General features: G+C 40.6%; 3 protein-coding genes across 3 annotated transcripts; 1 reads left to right on the top strand and 2 right to left on the bottom strand.

Moving 5' to 3' along the window:
• Positions 1-316: 316 nt before the first annotated feature.
• Positions 317-4915, bottom strand: rraga (Ras-related GTP binding A). Its single transcript, XM_031752524.2, has 10 exons — positions 4758-4915; positions 4356-4479; positions 4043-4142; positions 3880-3946; positions 3553-3775; positions 2616-2711; positions 2382-2504; positions 2188-2279; positions 1984-2099; positions 317-860 (listed from the first exon to the last, which is right to left on the bottom strand). The coding sequence occupies exons 2-10, from the start codon at positions 4380-4382 to the stop codon at positions 757-759; spliced, it is 948 nt and encodes a 315-aa protein (XP_031608384.1). The 5' UTR covers positions 4383-4479; positions 4758-4915; the 3' UTR covers positions 317-756.
• Positions 4916-8268: 3353 nt separating this feature from the next.
• Positions 8269-11947, bottom strand: LOC116330259 (charged multivesicular body protein 1b). Its single transcript, XM_031752520.2, has 8 exons — positions 11706-11947; positions 10144-10241; positions 9906-10052; positions 9737-9805; positions 9545-9652; positions 9407-9450; positions 9146-9218; positions 8269-8984 (listed from the first exon to the last, which is right to left on the bottom strand). The coding sequence occupies exons 1-8, from the start codon at positions 11719-11721 to the stop codon at positions 8940-8942; spliced, it is 600 nt and encodes a 199-aa protein (XP_031608380.1). The 5' UTR covers positions 11722-11947; the 3' UTR covers positions 8269-8939.
• Positions 11948-12189: 242 nt separating this feature from the next.
• Positions 12190-20903, top strand: LOC116330310. The gene is made up of 2 exons (XM_039618482.1): positions 12190-12574; positions 15061-20903. The coding sequence occupies exon 2, from the start codon at positions 15070-15072 to the stop codon at positions 17383-17385; it is 2316 nt and encodes a 771-aa protein (XP_039474416.1). The 5' UTR covers positions 12190-12574; positions 15061-15069; the 3' UTR covers positions 17386-20903.
• The last annotated feature ends 920 nt before the right edge of the window (positions 20904-21823 follow it).

Raw genomic sequence — 21823 nt, 5'->3', positions numbered from 1 at the left:
AACAGGTCTACTTTAACACACACAGCAGCTGTTTGCCATATTAAATGAACAAAAATATGCCATTTGCGCTGTAACTTGTTGTCCATCCCCTGAAGTCGTCTCACTTAACAGGTGCAGTATTTGCTACGTGTACAAGACAACTGGTGTCAACTGTCAAGTTAGCCTGGTGAGACTACAATGAAGAAAAGGACCAATAAGCACCATCTCTGATCCATCTCTGTGTACATCTGTTTACAGCGCTTGTTTCTAAAAGCAGTTAGTATTATCAAAGATTAAAAACAGAAAGAAAAAAACAAAAAACACCCCACACTTCAAATATTTTTCTGAATATAACTATATTGTTTGTAACAGCTTACAAACGACATTTGAAAATCAAATCATACAATATCTGCTGCTTCTCATACGGAGAGACATCCCCAATCATTGGGATTCACTGCATGGAGTGAATGAATCTACTGAAATATGACAAAGTGTGACAGCAAACGTAGCCCTCCCCCACCTCACCTCTGTAGTAAACACAATACATTTACTTTAATGTGTCAAGGCAGGACTTATTCCCCCCCCAACGAGCTGTTATCACTCCTCCTGTAAAAATTAGAGCAAAACAAAAACAAGATGATTTCTCGCGTAATAACTGTGATTGAATATGAAGATATAGACGAAACGGTGCAGGGCTGCTCATGTGACACCAGGAGACCGCAACATGCTGTCTGTGAACTGATTGGCTGAGAGTATCCACTGGGACAAATGCACAGGCTAGCGCATCCGCATGTGCAGGCTATGCTTGGGTCCATCCACTCGCTCCAACTTCTCAAAGTGTTTCCTAGCATTACGGATATTGATGAGAGTGGCTGCAGATGCTGGAAAAAAGGAGATGAATTCTTATTATTGTCTGTGTAGGTTCTCAGTCATCTAGGTCAAGGTAATCTAGGGAGCCTGGAAAGAAAACTGACTTGACTACTTCATGTTTCTTGAATACGTTCACTTCTCATTTAAGAAGCTTCAGTTCTAAAACCAAATGGTTGAGAGTCCCAGGTATTTAAGCCATAGTGAGGGTTATTCTTCAAGAGGGTCGTTGACCCACTATTGATCATATGCCTCATCACATGAGCCATGGTGTGAAAAAGGGTGTGAGTCATTAGCAGCAGAGGTTTGGGGTGAAACCATTAGTCCTTTTTCCATTACTACCTACCTCGATCGACCCGTCACTGATGGCCACAATTTTCAGGGCTTTCCATTACCTCATAGTACCAGGTAGTAAAAATAGTACCTGCTCAGCAGGTTTCCAAGTGATCCGAGCAGGTACTAAAATGTGACGTCATCAGACTGCATGCCACCAATTGGCTGCATTCACAAAAATCAAAACCACTATTTTTGAAACCCGGCAACAAGTGAAACGCCTACAAAAAAAAAAAAAAAAAGTCTGACAAAAAGCCACAGACTGAGCAGCAGGTATATCATCGCCTCTACATCCACCTTTGTTGTAGCATTATTGTCGGATATTAATTACGTCACAGGACGCTCTGATGTATTGCTATGACAACGGCCGCGCACATTAGGTGGTACTCGATTGTAATGGAAAACCAGTCAATATGAGTCGAGGTGAGGCGAGTTGATCAGAGTAGGTACTAATGGAAAAGCGGCTATTGTGAGACCTTGCCTCACCCCATCATCTTGCAACAGATTGAGATCATCTGTTGCAAGATCTCAGATGCCTGGGAAGGGATCTCAAAACTTGCTCATGTGCAGGTACATGATCAATAGTGGGTCAACGACCCTCTTAAGGGACACTCCCACTAGGGATTTGGTTTTAGAACTGAAGAAGCTTTTTGGATGAGAGGTGAAATGTCTTCAAAAAACTTCCAGTCGCTTTTCTTTCTAAGCTCCTTAGATGATGATGATTATTATGATTAATTATTATTATTATCCTGATTTTTTCTCATAACTATGAATCTGCAGAGAAATGTTATCTTCACTACTTACGAATAGAAGGGTCCGACATGATGACCATGACATAAGTGTTGGAGGTGAAGACGTCAATGAAGGCCGCAAAATTGGAGTTCCTTACTTCCATGCTTTGGAAGGAAGCTGCAAGTTTACTGGAATGATAAAATAAATAAAATTAAAATCCAGACACTCGAGCTGATGGCATCTGGAGAGGAGGTGGAGCATCTGCAATACACTTACCTACAGCTGAGCTTGAACTGTTTGATAATGTTACTGATCTTCTCAAACCTGTGAGCGTCACGCTGCTCTTTGCACTGATAGTGGGAGATGACCTGCATTTACAAAACAACAGGGGGAAACGACAACATAAATGACTCTTATTTCTAAATTTGTATTTCCTGCCCAGACGCTGCAGAGGAAGCGGACACTCTCACCAGGAAGGTAGCTCTCTCAAACAGAAGAACTTCATCTGCCTCTATGATCTGTGCGAAATTTCTCAGGTTTGTTTCCAGCTGCTGGACGTTTGGGATAAGCTGGTACACTATGCTGGACCAGGCCTGCAAAGAGAAAAAAACCCAACAACGTTCAGCTAAATTAAAAAAAAAGAGAAGAAATAAAAAAAGGCTCAGCTTTATTAGCTGTCGATTAGGGACAGTCAGGTTCAAGACCTTATATAAGGTTTCATCCCAGATTGATGTCCTGAAGCATGTGCAAGCTAAGGGCCTGGACAGTCTTCTCAGATCTTCTTCACGTTCTTTAAAGATCTGTAAAGACAGAAAGGTCACACAAAAAGAGAAGTGGGACCAGCTCAAGATCAAAATAGACACAAATAAGTAAAATACAAAGAAAAAGTGTGAAAGGAGGTTATTATAGATGTGATTAACATAACAGGCAGTAAAATTAAGAGCTGAACAATATGACCATTTACAAATATTATTGGTACCCTTAAGATCCCTACGTTTAGGTTGTTCATATTCAGTTCATACTTAAATGGGTCATACTGGAGCTTACACATCAAAGTGATCCCTTTTACTTTTTCAGTGAAATGAAAGTTCAAGTTTCAAGAAAAACTAGTGCAAAAGTCTAAAAAGGACCACTTTAATGAGTAAATATATACAACTCATTTCCTGTGCTGGTGCCAGAGTCACTTATGTCTTGGTAAGTTTTTTTTTTTTTTTTTTTTGATGAACCAGCCAACAACTCAAGCAAACCTTAATAGTACATACTGTTATATTAACTTGTTTCCAACTTTAAAGGAGTTCACAGACTCAGCTAAATGACGTTGGAGTCGGAGACTTTTGTTTTTTAAAGCTTTTTGGTGGAAACACATGGAACTGGTTCTACACTGGGCACTATGACTGTGCTTGTGGAAAAGACTGAACAGTACAATCTTTGAAAAGATGTAGTATGATCAGTATTTTTTTCCTGTTTCTGTTCTGGATGGGCAGTGTCATGTCTGAGTGAACCGGATCACACTATTAATCAGCACTTGACTCGCAGATTAAATATCATTGTATAACACTGCAAATTCGAGACAGAGCAAAATAGTAACATGTGAGCGGGACAGTAGTACTAATGATGTATGAAATGTTACTTGAATCTCACCAAATCTCTCTGGTCTTCCTGCACAAGGTCCATTTTGTGCACAAGACAGAACACTTTGGCATCAGGGGAGTTCTGCAGGATGGCTTCCAGACATGACTGGTAGTAGTGCATGTCTTTCTCCAGCTCACGGCTCTCAACGTCAAATACGTAAATAAGAACTTCTACATTTCTGAAAATGTTGTCCCTCTGGCTGGTGAAGTAGTTCTCCATGAATGTGTCCTGTCTGTTGGATTAAAAAGCACAGATGAGTGATTAAAACTGAGGAATAACTTTGACTTCTCAAAGCTGGTCCAGAAATGGCAAATAATGAGCAAATGTGTGTCTTACCCTCCACAGTCCCACAGGTTTAGAACCAAATTGCCAAGAAACCGTACATGGGAGTGTTCCACGTCAACTATGGTCAACGAATAAAAGCAGAAGAGTTAAATAAATGCAGATAATGAAACGCTCAGCATTAAAAATACATTTTCATATAAGACGGTGCTCTTACTTGTAGCTCCAAGGCGGCGTGTGTCTCGAGCTATGTAATTGGCAAAGATGATTGATCTCATACTGGTCTTTCCAGACCCACTTTTCCCCATCAGTAGCACCTGAAAAGCACGCACACGCACACACACCCACACACGTGACTCACTATTGTAGTGGGAAGGGTTACTGTGTCTACAGTCAGTTCAAGGAATTAATTACGTGGATTAATCTCTGATTTTAGAAGTACATGCTTGAAATCAAAGGATACTTCAAAAAGGATAAAATCAGCTCTCTGTAATGATCTAAAAGATGTAAGCTATCTGCCCTTGCTTTACCTTTTTCTTCATTGCTGTGCTTGACATCCCCCTCAGCAAACACGAGTGTCGGGTATCTCAGTGAGCTGCGGGTCAGATGACTTCAGGCTGTGTCTGCAGCTGTCCTCCCCTTCCTCTCTTTGGGCTGCGGAGAAAATACCCCCAGAAAAACAAAAAAAACGTGTTCATAACACGTGTGAACGCTTAAAACAGAAACAAATCAAACATATCCCGTCACTTTTGATCTTTAATAATCTTCAATAAGCTTGCTGGGCTTATTTACACTTCTTTCTCTGTTATAAACACTTGAGCTAATGCTAACTTAGCTAGCCCGAAACAGTCCAGATATAAGGCTAGGTTAGCTTAGCTTAAACAAACAGCTAGATAGCTGCACTAAAATTCAACAGCGTATCATCGACCTACCCGAAAGAGTCGACCAGTTACTTAAACCGGTGCAGTTTTAAACAACAGTTTTCCTTTGTCTAAGCGAGTACAGTTGATAAACATTAGTTGGTGGAAGCAGCAATGAAGTCAGGATCAGCTGCTTCCTGTGTACGCCAAGAGTCACATGATGAGCAACATGGGCTTTAAGTCCCAAGTTCTGTCTCACAGGCGACATCATAGATTTAAACCTTACAGACGTTTTTAGGTTAAAGTCTAAAAGAGAACAACAACTTTTAGTTTAACTCCGAAATAGTTTTAGTTGTAGTCCTTTTTTTTTTTTAGAAGAGTCATTTTATACTTCAATAAGCTAAAGGCAAACCTTATTTATGAGGCATAATTTAAAACTCCCATACTGATTTGTATCGGAGATTCAACCAGAGGCTGGAATACAATTTATAGATGTATTGTTAAATATTAAAGACCTAAAACATCAAAACAGTTCGTGACTTGTAAGTTTCTTGAATATTATAGCTTTATTCAGTACAATAGCACACCACTTCATGCCTTACATCTTATTTTTATATATTGTTTTTATTTATTTAGTTAGTTATTTTTCCATCCATGGAACAAGTGGATGGATGGATGGATGGATGGGTGGATGGATGGATGGATAGTTAGTTATTTTTATACATAGGCATAATCTTAATTTATTTTATTGTCTTTCAACCTGGTCCTGTTTTTACTGTAATTTGTATGTGTGTGTGTTTGTCTTTCTGTGCTCATAATTTTGTTCCGCAATGCATCTGTGACGTATTAACTGAGTGGCAATAAAGGGATATGAATTAAATAAAGAAACAAATAATGGTTTCACTGTTGACCCATGACTACATGACTCAGAGACCAAAGTAATGGCTGTAGGCGTGACTGGTTCTAGATTTTTGATTTATTTTGAAACCTATTACGGGAAGCATTACAACGCGCTTTTTAATGTCGCTGCTTTGGAGCGTTTCTATCATGACATTGGGATCAAAAATTTCTCAGAAAAATGTGTGTCTGATTATTATCATTCACACAATTATTTCCACTCACGCAAAAAGCGCTTCTTTGCTTACATCAGAGGTTCCCAAAGTGTGGGGCCCGCCCCCTAGGGGGGGCGCAGAGCCATTGCAGGGGGGGCGCGGTATGAAAAAAAAAAAAAAAAAAAAGAGCGCTTGGACACTGTGGACAGGTTTTTGATGGGGCTCCCACACAAACGCAAAGCAGGAGATGAAGCATCGCCAAATATGTTTCCAAACCAACTTCCTTCCAAGCCAAAGACAGGAAAATATGGTGAAGCATATCTTCCCTTTGGCTTCACCTGCACAAGTGCCAAGGTAGGTCTCCCCTGCAAAATTAGTTTCCCTGCGTCGGGAGCACGCGCTGTGCTCTCCAAATCACGGACAAACAGTATCCCACATTCTTGATTTTTAGTTCACAAACACTTCTTGTAATAACTAACTACTCCTGACATTTTGGACATGTTACTAACATGTCCAAAGCACGCGCTGTGCTCTCCAAATCACGAACAAACAGTATCCCACATTCTTGATTTTTAGTTCACAAACACTTCTTGTAATAACTAACTACCCTCGGGAGTAGTTAGTTATTACAAGAAAATCAACGCTAACATGATGTTAGCTCTTTATGCAGTAAAGTTACAGTGGGATACAAATAATATCAGGCTGATCCTGCCGTATTTGTTCCCCTGTTCAAATCACGGACAAACAGTATCTCACAGCTGTTTATGTGTTTAAACCCATTTTGTACAGAGAGGCATTTTTGAAAATGTATTGATAGCAATGTTGAATATTATTACACAGGAAAAAAAAAACTACACGTAAAATAATTACACACCGTGATGCTTTCTAAATGGAGGGACAGTAACTGCGTGTGTATATGTAAGCGTGTAAAACCTGAAGACAGTCAGATTAACAGTATTTTGTCTCTATCTGCCATTCTGCAATTCATCTCATGTAAACAATAACGTGGCGCACAGCGTGACGTGAAAAGAGGCACATACCTTTGACGTTGCGTGACGAACTCTGTATTCCTCGTCCACACGTAAACGCAAAAAGGAGTTTTAAATAATCTCCGTTTTCGGTGAATTACAACGCCGTTTACGTGTTGACGAAAAGTCCAAACGCATAGAAACAGCTGAGTTTTCAAAAATACCCCTGTAGTTGTGGACGTAGCGTAAAAGAGTTAGTAGTATATTTTATTACTACCTGTAATTTATTGCCGTTTACTTGTATTTGCTTAATTGTTTACTAAATGTTTGAGGTGTGAAATAAACCCCAATGGAGTTTGTAAACAAAATATGGGTGTATGTGTTTGGAGGATGTGTTTGTGCGGGGGGAGTGTTAGGTGGTGGGGGGCGCGAACATTTTCTTGTAAAAAGGGGGCCTGGCAAAAAAAGTTTGGGAACCACTGGCTTACATGATGCAGTTCCGCCTCTTGGCCACTAGAGGTCTGTTAGACACCCTTAGGCTCAATGTCCGTGAAGGAAAAGACTTCAAAATAAAACAAATCACGGCAAGCGTTTGAATATTCTTATGTTAAAATGTGATTTCAAAAACACTCACAGAGGTGTCACTTGTGGATTTAAATGCTAGAATTCATTGTTGACTATTTTATCAGCTCTAACAGATAAACTGACACTAAGAAAAAACATTGTTGCCATTGTTGATAGTTCAAAAACAAGACAATAGTAAATATAATAAATATAAAACTGCCCACACTGAGAATCCTGATTTACAGTTTGTTATTGTGACAAACTAGAATAATGTCACTTTAAACTGTGGTAGTACATTTTTGATTTCTTTAACAGATTTGGTTATTTGCTCATTAGCCTTTAAATGTAAGAGTTAAAGTATAGTGTCAGAATCACATCAGCAGCACAACAATGACCAAATCTGTAAGAATAAAGAATTAAATAAACTGGAACATTAAATTTTTCAAATATACTGATCTGATCTTAACTACAGAAACTCATTACGTTCGTTCATGTAACACCAATGCACACAAATCTCTTGACATCTCTCAATAGCCATCTAAAGAGATTTTTCTTGTAGAGCCATTTTAAAGTGTTTTTTTCTGATCGTATCTGCATACAGTCCAAGTGAATATTCAAAAGTAGAATGATTACTGAAGGGGACAACAGACAGAGCAGCTAATTTGGACCACTTGTCTCTTTTAAGAGGAAAATTAAAGACTTGACTGGAAAGAAGAGGAAATCTGCATATGGAAATCTCTCACAAAAGCAAGTCGAGACACTTCACCCACACCTGAGAAAACAGGTGTCATCCTTTACATATTTGTAATGTGCTCAGTTTTTTTTTTTTTTTTTTTGTGGCAAAAATAATTGGAAAGATTACCACTGGAAATTGCTTTTACGAGTATCTGCAGCAGTCACAAAGCGTGTGCATACTTTTTAAAGTGGGCATTTCACTAAAATGAAATATTCATAGTTAACAAAAGGAGGATGAATTGGTTTAATTAAAAAGCACAGAGATAAAAGTGTTATAAAATTTTATTATTTGCTTACTGTTTATTTTCAGAACCCCTTTTCCAAATAATCAGCAAGATTATTGAAGACCAGAAAAACAAAACAAAAACAAAATCTCAGGCTAATCTTTCAGGAACCTCACACAAATACAATAAAATAAATCAACAGAAGAAGTCAGTTCACTGATAACTGGGGGAGGTCTTCCACTCTTTGATGTCAAGAAGACAGAAAGAAATGCATAAATGTTGTCTGCAATCATGCAATCACAAACAAAAATTGAATTCTATCCTCCAAAAATGTAATCATTTCACCACAACTATATGAAATTGGCCTATAAATACAGGGTACTAACTGTCAAACTCCCACATCACATTCATGGACTTCTTAAACATACATATTTAACAATAATCATAAATTACTTCCACTTTATTGGTAAATATATATATTCAAGAATTACATACATTTTCCATACCAAGTAAACCACTTTAATAACGTGATGTTATCATAAACATATCACCAACATGAGGAAAAGTGATGCAATAGCCCCTCAAAGGAGACACAAGGTGTAAAAAGGAGAGAAAACATGATGGAAATAAAAAGGTGTTGGGGAGTTATATTCAGGTAGTGTACAGACGCTTTGGAGTCCTCTTCCAGCGCCATTCGACTGCAGTCATTCTTTACATCTGATCTCTGAGTTTGGCGAGCCTTTGAGACAGTTCGTCCTTTGGATATGAGAGTGACAGAAAAGGCAGCGATTAAATGAGGATGAAGACGAGACAGTCTTTGTTTGCTGGATCCACAAAGAACGTCTTCCTGTTTTGCTTCATCTATGCAAGTTTTGCAAATGTGTGAGTAACAACTATGATTTTAAAAGCATGTGTACCTGCTCTGCAGAGGCCACGCTGGTACCCACTGATCCTGTCTGTCCTTGAGGGAGCTCCATGTTCAGATCCAACCTAAGCAAGAAGCGGACACGGGAAGTGTACACTTTAAAACCAAAATGAAAAATCTACTCTTTCATAACACCCTCTAAAACATTTGATCATATCTATGTCTCTATGTCAATGACACCAGCTGTATGAATGCAGCACATCACACACTGGCCCGTGTGATTCAGATATTTCACAAACACTGAAAATGTTACCCTGCTTCATCAGCCATTTCATGCAGCAACGACTCCACTTGATTCTGAAACACACGACACAGCAGGTTTTAGCTTCGAGTCTTTAACGGCCTGACAGCGTGAAAGAATATAAGAATAAACCAGCACGGCGTGGGGTACCTGTGGTGTTGTGAGAGTTGTCGTGCTGCTCATCGTATCCTCCATCTGGGCTGTCTGAACATCCAGTGTCTCAAACTGGTGTTCAAATTTATCCATGAGAGCGGAAATCTGAAAACAAGCGTTGACGATGTGTTTTAATCGGTTCTTTCTTACTAAAATCATCACATTATATCCACATGTAGACTGCTGTACCTTTTCCAGATTCATACTCTTCAGTGTGGCGTCCATGCCTTTCACCACTCCAGCCATTGATTTTGTGACCTGAGATAGAAAAACACCACATCAGTCAAATAGCCACAAACAGAGCTCAAACTGAAATGTTATCTTCAGCCTCTAACTGATCTTTCTAGGACTACAGCACCTGGTTCATTGTGACTGCAGTTTGGACCCTCGCTGCCACAGCATCTACCCGAGCGCTCATCCGTAGGAAGTTCACAGACTGGTTCTTCTGTCTGATGGCGTTTTCTGCATGAATTCTTGCCACTTCCATGTTTCCTTTCTGGATGGCCTGTGGGGTGGCACACAAAAATAATGGTTCAGTAAAATCTTGAGCAGTCTTTCATGAACTGATGAATGGCTTCTGAGTCAGAGCTGCTTACCTTCTTGACTTTAGCCTTCTCTAATTTTTCCTCTTTGTCACATTTCTTGGAATTTCTTTGGAGTTCTTTGGCGGCAAACTTTAGATTGAAGAGATTTTCTGGTACAACAAGTTAAAGAAGAACAAAGCCCAAATACAAAACCCAAAGACCAAAATCTGTAAACCTGCGTCTCCTCACTTAAGTTCGGCGTAAACTAAAACTCTGTAATAATTATTGGAAAAGGAGACAGTTCATAAAGAGACATAAATATTTTAAATCTGGAGAACACAGAGCACCGGTATCAGGAGATAGTTATCTTTTTTTTTTTTTTAAACCATGATCTGATGCATTTAAACCACTACAGGAAGATAAAAAATTAAATGCATCTCGTTGAATTTCAAAGTAAATAAACGATCACAAAATGTGAAATAAACCTGAAGCCGGTGCTCTGATGTCATAACTAAACAGTCCAGCAAAAAATACACTCAAACATAGATGTGCAAGCAGAAATTTGATATCAAGGAGAATATGTCTTAAACACAAGTGTTGCCAGGGTGTGTTGTTATCCAGTTCTGAGTCCTATACTTTAGTAGATGATATAAATACAAACTTAGCAGTTCAGTCAGTCTATTCTAGATAAAGATTGCGTAACTCTGACCCATATTAGTCAGACTCAGATAACAAAGGTCTGACATCATCACGTGACTTTTCAATGACGAGACATGCTACAAAAAATGGCTGTCACACATTTGAGTCACACAACAATGGGTTTGTGTATCTATTTTTTCATCTTAACGAATCATGTGGACAAAAAGCGGAGGTGCACCAACAGACTGAAGAAACAGCATCACCACTGCATGATCTGTCCACAAGAGAACACTGACAAGTTCATTTTCCATCCTGTTTACTACCCGTGTTAGTTACAGTTCTTTTTAATAGAAGTCTATTCAAATGGATTATCTTTAAGATTGACTGTTAATTAAAAATACTATTAGATAATATTAGTCAGCTGGAGTTTAAAAGCCGTTATAGCAATGTCAGTACAGGCCTTAAAATTCCAATGTCAGTCTGAATAAAATTTTCATTTAAAAACGTCTGACATTTGTTCTCAGGAGTTATACTGTGACAGACACGGGTTACAAAACAGGTATTTTTTGGAGTTTTCTAATAATTTGCCTATGTTTGTATAGCTCCCGGGAAAACACTGCCGCGCTGTGTTCAACAACACACATACTCCTTGTTCCTTTATTATGATTCGGAGTGCTAGCTAACACCCAAACTTCACGAGAAACTACCGCCGGCTGCTTTATTTACACCCATTAGCAGCATAAGCTTTTAAGGCCTTCAGCCCAGCTCCGTCGCCGTGTTACGACACCTATACAGACTATGTAAGGTTCAGGTTATTCGGTAAGGCATTACCTGTGTCTCCGCTCAATATCAAACATGTTCCGCGACGCTTCAGACGTCTGTCCCACATTAATCTCAGCAGTTTCGTCAAAAACACCGTGTTATGTTCGCCCGTTTAGCTCGGCGTTAACATTACACCAAGTGGCTCTCTCTCACCGCTCTTTTTAAAAGGATACTTTCCATGCTGGGCATCTTGAGGCCGTTCTTTTTAAATCCAACAGTTACACAATAAAATCAACACACAAAAAAAGTTGCTAAATATAACAAAACTTCCCAGTAAAACTTCACCTTTTCAGGTTTCGGTCCTCGTCTTCTTCCGCACTTCCTGATGTCTGATCAAAATATGGACGACGTCAGCGTCACGTGGTGACGGTATTCCATTCAGACGTCACGAAGGAGCGGCTAGCCCCCCTCCTCCACCCGAAATCTGAATGAGAATAAAAAAAATAAAAAAATAAAAAAATAAAACTAACGTTAAAACACCGCAGTTTTTTCTACGAGTAAACTCCGGCTGAGCACAGTGACCGAGTGAGCACAGACTGATAAAAGTGGAGGTGGCGTTGTACCCGGCGGAGTGCCGGTGGGCGGTGAAAGCGGTTGATTGATGATTAGATTTACGGTGTGGATCACGGCTGGGAGAGAGGATGACTCACTCCGTCTGATGTGATGTTCACCCCGCAACAGCTCGGCAGTGCGGTGGCACGCCGGTAGTTCAGCCTGGCAGATCGGTGTGCTCTGCCGTTACAAGCCAAACTTTAGCAAACACTTCAGATGCGTTTGGAGGGCGCCCAGATACGTCCTTTGTTTCAAACTTGAGTGGCTGTCACTTGCAGTTAAGGAAGACACCGAGCGTCGTGATTTACCGTAAATTTCGTGACGCCTGATTGCCATGGAAACAGTGCTCCTGCGCTGAGAGGAAAGTGTCCGCGTTATAACTTCAGCTTCAGCATCAACCTTTCCAACGAGGTCGCATAAACCTGTTGGATACTTCACTGTTTTCCTTTTTCTTGTCTCTGCCCTGGCTTTACTTTCCACCACGAAGCAGGTGAGTTTTTATTTATATTTTTTTAAACGCATAATTATCTCTTCTGCTGGCACAACGCAGTAAATGCACCCTTTTTTCTCCTTCCTCCAGCATATTGCTCAGTTTCAGCCAAAACAAACAAACAAAGAAACAAAGATTGGCCCGTTTATTTACTTACACTGTCTGTCAACTTGTCAACTAGTAGCTTCTAAATGGAGCGGAAAATCCAGATGCTGGTCACATCTGGAACTAATCTGTGATGCATTTTAAGTTCCGAAGACAACACGTTGCTCAGTGGTTGAAACATTAAAGAGCAAAATGTTGTTGATCCTAGCAGAAATGCCCACCAGCAGCCTTTTCTGTGTCCCCCACATCACGATCACCATCTGTGTGCTCAGTACTGTAGACTGGACTGTGCTTCAATCCATTCACAAGCTTTCCTGCCTAAATATTTCATGAGTTTCACAGCCATAATGCCACCGCAAGTGGTGCATTTGGTGTCGTGGTAGGGTTTTTTTTTTTTTTTTTTGCGCACAGAGAAACAATCCAGGGGAGCCAACGTGTGATGCTTCATTCAGTGGCTGTATGAGTCATATAGTCTTATCTATAAAGAAGCCAAGTGGCAGAGGAGCAGTCCTGCTGCAGGACCGAGCTGATATAACCCCTGAGATTCACTAGAGGCTGCTGTGGGCCATGCTTCCCTGTGCCCCGAGTTGCTGCCACTCACTGCATTTTGCATTGATGACCGTCAAAATACTAACACAGGATAGAGGATGCAGAAGGGTGGCCACACGCTGTGCACAGCACAGTTGATTGAGTGCTGTTTACAGTACGTCACAGGGCCGTGAAAACCATGTGAATGAAATCGGTACAATTTGCGTCTCAGTTTGCATTTTTAAAAATGGGGTTAAAACATTTTCACAGGTTTTCATTAAGCTTTAGCCACTATGCTCATATTTTATTTAATACGTTAAAATTGAACCATTCGCTTTTCTTTGATGTTTATATAAACTGATATATGAGGAGCTATTGTGGAGGAGTATTACATGAAAAATATTCTTAGAACAGCACACTTTTGATTTTAATTGAATCTGACCTGAAAGTTGATGAAATTTATTTATCAAGTTATGCAGATTTAAACATTAGATTTCAAATACTACTGGTTTCATTTTGATTACCAGCTTATGCTGGTAGTATATAATAAGCTAAATGCGCCTATTTCTTAGGTACATTTACAGATACACACATAAGTGAAGCTCTTCTCTGTGGTGTGTGTTCGGTAACAGGCTAAAATCTGACATTTGTCTCTGTACAGAGTGAGTCAGCGTGCATTAATGATGACGTAGACCACCTTTCCCCCACTCTAACTCATTTCCCTTTTACCCCCTTCTTAATTTAAAGAGTTTAACAAAAACTATGTCAGATACAATTTGTTGTGACATTAAAAGACCAGGAACATTTACGCCATGCTGTATATTTGCAGAAAGATGCAGTCTGGCGTATTAACCGCAACCCTGTTTTTATTATGCATGACAACCTTTACTTGGGCACTCCCTCAGATACCTTTTGACATAGAGGTGCAAGCCAAACAGACAAATCCAGCTTGCCTTATACAGACCGACCAGGTTCTGTAGTCGCTAAGTTGAATTTCTTCCATGATTACCTGTCAGCTGCTGAATGACAGACAGGTGAGTCACCTGTAACTAGGACACGTAATCATGGAAGAAATTCAACCAACTTGATTACTGAATATTTATCCAGTGTGACCAACACGTAAAATGGTGTGAAAGGCAGCTGGCAGTGTCCATGGCTGGCAGAGAAAAAGCCCCAGTTCAGTGTGGGAGGGGTTGTAAAGTAGAAACAATGTTACATATTTGGCCTGTGCATTTGATTAGCTGATGTACATGGTGTTAGTTTTATGGTCTGTGGCAGACATTCTGTCGCGATCTTATAAGAACATATTTTTGTTGCATTTGTTGGATTACTGGGAAAATATAATTTGTTACTGTGCGTCATCAGTGGCTTATGTTTAAGCCCTCACTGTGCCACTTATTTGACTTTGCCATATGTTACAATTCTGTTGCCATCTAGTGGCAACACACCAGGCAGCTAATCACCGAGATATCCTCAATCCTCAGAGCTGCCCATTATTCCTAATGCTGAATTGCTGAATTTCAAATCCAACTAATAAACAATTAGCACATAATGCAGTCAGAGAGGAATGAGGGTGGCAAAAGACTTTAGCTCATATATGCATTTTTGCTTACTGCATTTTCGACACACAACACTTTACAGAGGAGAGAAAAACAAAGGGGCAAAAGCCAAGTCTACAAAACCTTTTTTTGCACAGTCTCTTGCAAAGGCTCAGCGCTAGTGGCTTATCCAGCTCTACGTAAAAGTGCACATTTCACAGGATATTATGCTTTCTGATCTCTTTTCCTGCTCCATGCGTTCCCTTGCCAGTATAAGATGTTAGTCGTAATGTGATGCAAAAATCTCTTTCACAGGTGAAGACTATGGAGCTTCAAACAGAGAAGAGGTTCCACAACCTAACCCTGGAGCAAGTTCAGGCTCTTGACAAAGTTTTGACTGAGGTAATCCCTATCCATGGGCGAGGTAATTTTCCTACACTGCAGGTGAGAGCGAAAGACATAATTCGTGTAGTGAAGGACCGACTGGTCGAAAGGAACATTCAGGTTAAAGATATACGCCTCAACGGCATGACTGCCAGCCACATCCTTGTTAAAGACAACGGGCTTGGGTACAAAGACTTAGACATCATTTTTGGAGTGGAGCTTCCGAGGCAGGAAGACTTCCAAGTTATTAAGGAGGTGGTGCTGGGGAGCCTGCGAGACCTTCTCCCTTCTGGAGTTAACCGACGTAAGATCACCTGTCTGACAATGAAGGAAGCCTATGTGCAAAAGATGGTGAAAGTTTTCAATGAGCATGACAGATGGAGCCTTATCTCGCTTTCTAACAACAGGGCTAAAACTGTGGGGCTCCGATTTGTTAGTTCCCTCAGACGACAGTTTGAGTTCAGTGTGGACTCCTTCCAGATTATATTAGATCGTATGCTCGAGTCCTACTGGGGGAACGAAAGGAAACAAGAATGGAAGTTGGCACTGACTGCTGGGCCTTCATCTAAAAAGGACGATGACGATGAAAGCAAAGGACAAGAGAAGCCGAGCATTCCTCAGGAGGTTGAACATGATATGAAAGAAGATTCTGCAGTGGCGACTAGCACAGAAAGTCCGTGCCAGGATGAAGCGGTTTCTCCACTCGAGGAAGAGCTTCGTCACGAAGAGGTCGAGCGTGTAGATGAAAAGCATGAGGTGCAGCAGGTGCTGGAACCGGAGAGGATAAGCTTACAACAGGAGGAAGAGGAAGTGGAGGGCATAGAGGATGTACAATCAGAGGAGGAAATTGTGTTTGAGATGTGTGAGAAAAAAGGAGAAGAGAAAGAACAGTTTGAAATCAATTATCCTGTAGTTGCATCGCCTAAAACTTTATTTTCAGATGTTGGGGATCCTCTGACGACACATGCATGTTTAACCCTACAGAGTAATGATGAAAAATACGAGGCAGAAGCTTCCCAGCCTGTAGTGTGCACATCACATACAGAAAAACCAGCTCCACAGGATTTACGTCATTGTGAAGAAAACTTCAACGCAGACTCAGTAAGCTGCAGGACTGATTCTATCCCAAACGTGCAAGTTTCAAATCTTGAGTTTTCCTTTCCTCCCCCAGCTAAAAAATCTTGCAGCACATCAGCGGACATTGTGCCGGATTACTGCCCCTCGCCAAAATTACAAAGAAAAATGTCACGGAAGTTGATTACAAAGCCTGAAAAATGGTCTTTACTAACCGATCTGTCAGACCTCACCACACAACTGTTTCCACCCATAGAGCTACCAAAACAACTTCAGCCAAAACCTCCTGTGCTGGAGAGTTCTCAAGTTCACAGTTCAAACATACCAAGCTGTCAGACGGAGAACTCGGAGGGTACAGATGTACTTACAGTTCCCACACACAGTACAGTCAGTACACCGCAGGATGGGACTTGCTCCAGAGAAACTTTAGAACAAACTGTTAAGCCAAAACACTCAAAGGAGCCTCCTGATTCAGAGACTCAAAGCAACCCATGTGCAACAGCTGTGGTCTCAAAGCCTCAGGTATATGAGCATAAACCGGAGCTGGCAGACGCCATCCCAAACAGCTGTGAGTCAAGCTCATGGCTTGGGGAAGCAAGAGAGCCCACCATCACTGTTGAAGCTGAGTGCATGTACGGAGACTTTGATCAGGCTATGGATCATCTTCGAAACCGCCTCATTGCCACCCACAACCCAGAGGAGATCCGGGGTGGGGGATTGCTAAAATACAGCGACCTGTTAGTGAGGAACTTCCGGCCAGCCAGCGAGACAGAGATAAAGTCCCTGGAGCGATACATGTGCTCCCGCTTCTTCATCGACTTTCCTGACGTAGGCGAGCAGCAGCGGAAGATTGAGGCCTACTTGCAGTGCCATTTCATCGGCAGCGAGGAGACTAGCAAGTATGACTATTTGATGACCCTGCGGCGCGTGATAGATGAGAGCACGGTGTGTTTGATGGGACACGAGAGGAGGCAGACCCTCAACATGATCACAGTGCTGGCTCTAAGGGTGCTGGGCGAGCAAAACGCCATCCCCAACACAGCCAACGTTACCTGCTTCTACCAGCCGGCTCCATACATGACAGAACCCATTTACAACAGCTACTTCATCACTCAGGCCCAGCCGCCTCTGGTCTACCACCCGTACCCTTTACATGTCCACATGCAGACTGGTCTGGTGTAGCAATGTTGATGTGCCAACAGGGAGGCATGAAAGCTGCTTTCAGCATGGTGCTCTGCAAGCAGAAGCACAAATGCAAGTTTTAGCAACAAAAAACAACCACGGGCGCAGTGGTGTTTAATGTTTTGAAATCCCTCCTGCTTATGACATGAAAGGCAATGAAAGGTCAGAACTGCAACTGGTCTGGGATCAAAGCACGTCTCCCTTTCAAGATGAACACTTTTGACAAAGGAAAGAAACGCAAGGAACCCACTTTTCAGAGAGCTTGTGAAGAGGATCGTGTTGAAGCCGAGGGACTTTATTTGTGGCAGCTTCAGCTGCGTTTCGGTGGAGCTCTGAACTGATCACCATCCCGTGATGAGAACATCGTAGTGTGATACTTTCCTTATGGTTCGACATATAAACCTCTCTAACATAAAAAAACAAACAAAAAAAAAACACCTGTTGGCAACAGAAATCCTAGTTTGAGTAAAGTTTGGGTCATGGTAATTTCTCCAGGGTTAAAACTCCCATATAGGTGTTTTGTAAGTCGACAGCCTTCGTAGAGTAAAGTCAAACGTGTGGCTATAACCGTGTATTCACTGTAGAGGAATAGGACTGCATTTACTAAAAGAAAACATTAGATGAAATCTCTTGTGGTGTTTCCATAATCTTGGTGCCAAGTTCTGTGTTTTTGTGATTGTAAACATCATTTCAGAGAGCTGAAAAGTTTAGTGCCATTAGGGACTGTGTGAACATTATTGGGTTGATAAGGGGGCCTTTGTAGAAATACACACACAAAAAAAGACCTTCTACATCAAAGCCCTTGTAAGTGTAAATCATACTCTTAGAAAAACAAGAAAGCATCAGAGTTTTTGTTTGGAAAAGACTTCTCTTTAATTATGAAATGAAAACTTTCAACCTGGCTTCAGATTAAAGAGTTGGCACTCAAAAAAAGACAAATTTGAGTTAATTAGGACATCCGTCAATAAATATCAGGCACAATAATGTGTCATAGTTGGCAAAAACTGAGAAAAAGACTAGCATATTTTTTGGGTGACAGATGGAATTTGGTTGGTAATTACCCTGTAGATTGTCATATGTTTTGGCCCGGTTATAGCTGGTCCATAATCTCCTAATGAAACACAGTGAACATCTTATCCAAGAAAAATATTGTTTCACTGAGGGTGTGACTTAATCAGATTTGATTGGCAGTGGAATAGCAACAAAAGGAAAGGTCAAACAAACAACTTTTGATGGCTGTGTTGCTAAATCCTGACAAGTAAATACACTATAACAACTTGCCAACCACTCCATATTTTACAGGAAGGTCAAAAGAGTACAACAGAGACGATATAATCTGTTAATATGTGGGTATTCATGTACAATCTCAATTTTGAAAAAGTTTGGACGCTGGGTAAAATGTGAATAAAAACAGAATGCAGTGATTTGCAAATCTCATAAAGCATTTATTATTCACAAAAGAACAAAGAAAATGTATCAAATTTTTATACGTTTTACGTTTTCATGAAAAATATTAACTCCTTTTGAAATTGATGGCAGCAGCACGTCTCAAAAAAGCTGAGATGGGGCCGACAAAAGACTGGAAAGTAAGTGGTGCTACAAAGGAAATCAGTATTGGATGCCCGTGATGTTCAGGCCCTCGGACAGCACTGCGCTAAACAACATGATTCTGCCATGGATATCACTGCATGAGCTCAGGAACAGTTCAGAAATCACTGTTCACTGTGCCATCTACAAATTCAGGTTAAAGCTCTGTGATGCAAACAAGAAGCCATACGTGAACATGATCCAGAAATGCCGCCATCTTTAAAATGGACTGAAGTAAAGTGGATTATCTGGTGTGTAGTCAGACAAATCAAAATGTGAAAATGTTTTTGGGAATTATAGATGCTGAATCCTCCAGACTAAAGAAGCTTGTTATAGCAGTGCTCGGTTTAGAAGCCTTCCATAAATTCAGTATGGGTAATCTGGTGTGGGGGTGCATTAGTGCCTGTGGAACTGGCACCCAGGGCTAAAAGGTGTATATACAGATTTTAGAGCAACATGTTCTCCCATGCAGAAGACATTTTTCAGGGAAGGCCTTGCATATTTCAACAAGACAATGCTAAGCTACTTACTGCATCTATTGCAGCAGCATGACTTCTAATAGAAGAGTCCAAGTCTGGCAGTAGTCCAAACCTTTCACCATTTAAAAAAATTTGATGCACCATAAAGTGAAAAATACGACAAAGAAGACCCCGGACTGTTGAGCAGCTAGAATCCAGTATCAGACAAGAATGGGCCAACGTTCCTCTCCCAAAAGTCCAGAAGTTACTCTCCTCAGTTCCAACAGGTTTACTGGCTGTTGTGATGCTACACAGTAGTAAATGTGGCTCCGTCCCAACATTTTTTGATATGTGTTGCTGCTATCGAATTTAAAATGAGCTACGTTTCTCTTGAAATGCTACCTTTTTTCACTTTAAACGTCTGATATGTTTTCTGTGTTCTACTGTCAATAAAATATGGATTTGTGAGACTTACATATCGTTACATTTGAGCACCTCATCGTCCACGCTATAAAAGCTAATAGATAAAAGATGTTTTCAAAGGCCTTTAATCTTTTATTTTAATACAGAGTATTTATATATAAACCCATATTATTAATGATAACAACAAGGATGGCAGAAAAATAATTTCTGAGCCCTCTTCACACCTAATACGTTTCCTACAGTCCCTTAAAATGTTAAAACGCACCTCTGCTCACAATCAGTGACAGATTTCATGTTCCTAGGATTGTTGTTGTTGTGTGTTTCTGAGTGTGTTGATATTTATTATGACATAGTGTAAAATTCTGAGCTTAGATCTGTGCCCATATAAGATTCAAATTTACCTGCGTTTTTGAACTAAATTCTCCTATTCCTTGTCAGGGAATCATCACAAACATTTTCCTTCATACGGATTTGTGACTGAGGGTTTGGCTGTCTTGTTTTTAATTTTGTTCACACAAAAGCGGAGAAATGACAGCATGTTGAATCCCTTTTTCCACAGTCGACAGGCTGAATAGACTTTGTGTTTGTATAATGTGTTGACAGCTGTTTGTTGTAGTGGACGAGGTAGATGTACGTTCTGTTGGGGTGGTGCCTGCTATTGTGTGCAAAAATGTTACTGCTCATTTTAATTATTTCAGCTGTCTTCAGTGCAGCCAGCAGTTATTGCACTTCTGTCTTTGTGTGTTTGTTCACTGTGTATGCATAGTACATGTAATCAGTATTTAAAAAACAAACAAACAACTAAATCATTTAAGCACAGGTTAGGATATGTGGACTATTCACACTGAGACTGAAGCACAATGTAAATGCACTTAGATGTTGTCGAGTAATAAAGGTATTGGACATGCTCGTGACTCTCCACATAAGTATCGAACACATCTAAAGTACTCCGTGGTGCACTATGTAGTGGTTGTATCTATCTTTAGACTCTGGGTTTGTTGTGTATCGTTAAGGAACTGTTATGCCAGTAGAGAAATGTCCCTGTTATGATATCTAGTTGCTCAGATTGTTGTGTTATTGTGATAATAAATCTAACACAACCTCTCTTTGTCTGGAGTCTTTTCCTTTGTGGTCAGACTTGCACTATATCAATTTTAAAAGCTGCATTAAACCTTCAGAGTAACAACCTGTTTGACACTTATCATTCTGTACCAATATTAAACCGTGTGAAAGCCTGTTTATTTCCCCTTAATTCCTTACATTTGTAAGGAAAATGCATTTTGGGGTTGAGCAGCAGAGTTGAGCATGTGGGTTGCACCCATGAAAAACTTGCTAAATCTGCTCTGCCAATGCAAAACAGCTGATTCTGTGACCAACACAACCACACTGGCTGACAAATGATGGTTAAAGAATGGGACCCCATCCCACAGCAGTGTGTGACCAAGCTGTTGACCAGCATGACGGGGAGGTGCCAGGCTGTGCCAGGCTGTTGTGGCTCTACATGCCAAGGCCCCTGTTGTTAAATGAATACATTTTTAAATTGCCGATATGTCTAGTTTCTTTAGACTTCAATCATTCAATCCAATAAACAGCACCAAACAAGTGTCAATAGCAGAATATGTTTTTCTTCAGCGCAGCCTCTGCTGCTCAACTCTGCTGCTCAACCCACAAATGCATTTTCCTTACAAATGTGCCACCATTTAAGGGGAAATAAACCTTCCAGTGGTGTAAGATTTCTTGCCAAGAAGCATTGTTACAACAAAGAAATGCAAAAAACCCACACTGTCCTTACTTTTTGTGCCACATTTAGAATAATTATATTCTAACTATAATTAGGCAGAGTGGTGTATGGTGGTGAAGGTCCTGGGTTCAAATCCACCAGCTGGCTGTGGTCTTTCTGTGTGGAGTTTGGGTTTTCCATCAGGTCAACTATGCAGCTACTTTCAGCTGCCCCCTTATTCACCAGGGGA

The sequence above is a fragment of the Oreochromis aureus genome, linkage group 10, assembly GCF_013358895.1.
Source record: "Oreochromis aureus strain Israel breed Guangdong linkage group 10, ZZ_aureus, whole genome shotgun sequence".
NCBI lineage: Eukaryota > Metazoa > Chordata > Actinopteri > Cichliformes > Cichlidae > Oreochromis > Oreochromis aureus.
This window is presented reverse-complemented; position numbering and strand designations above follow the sequence as displayed.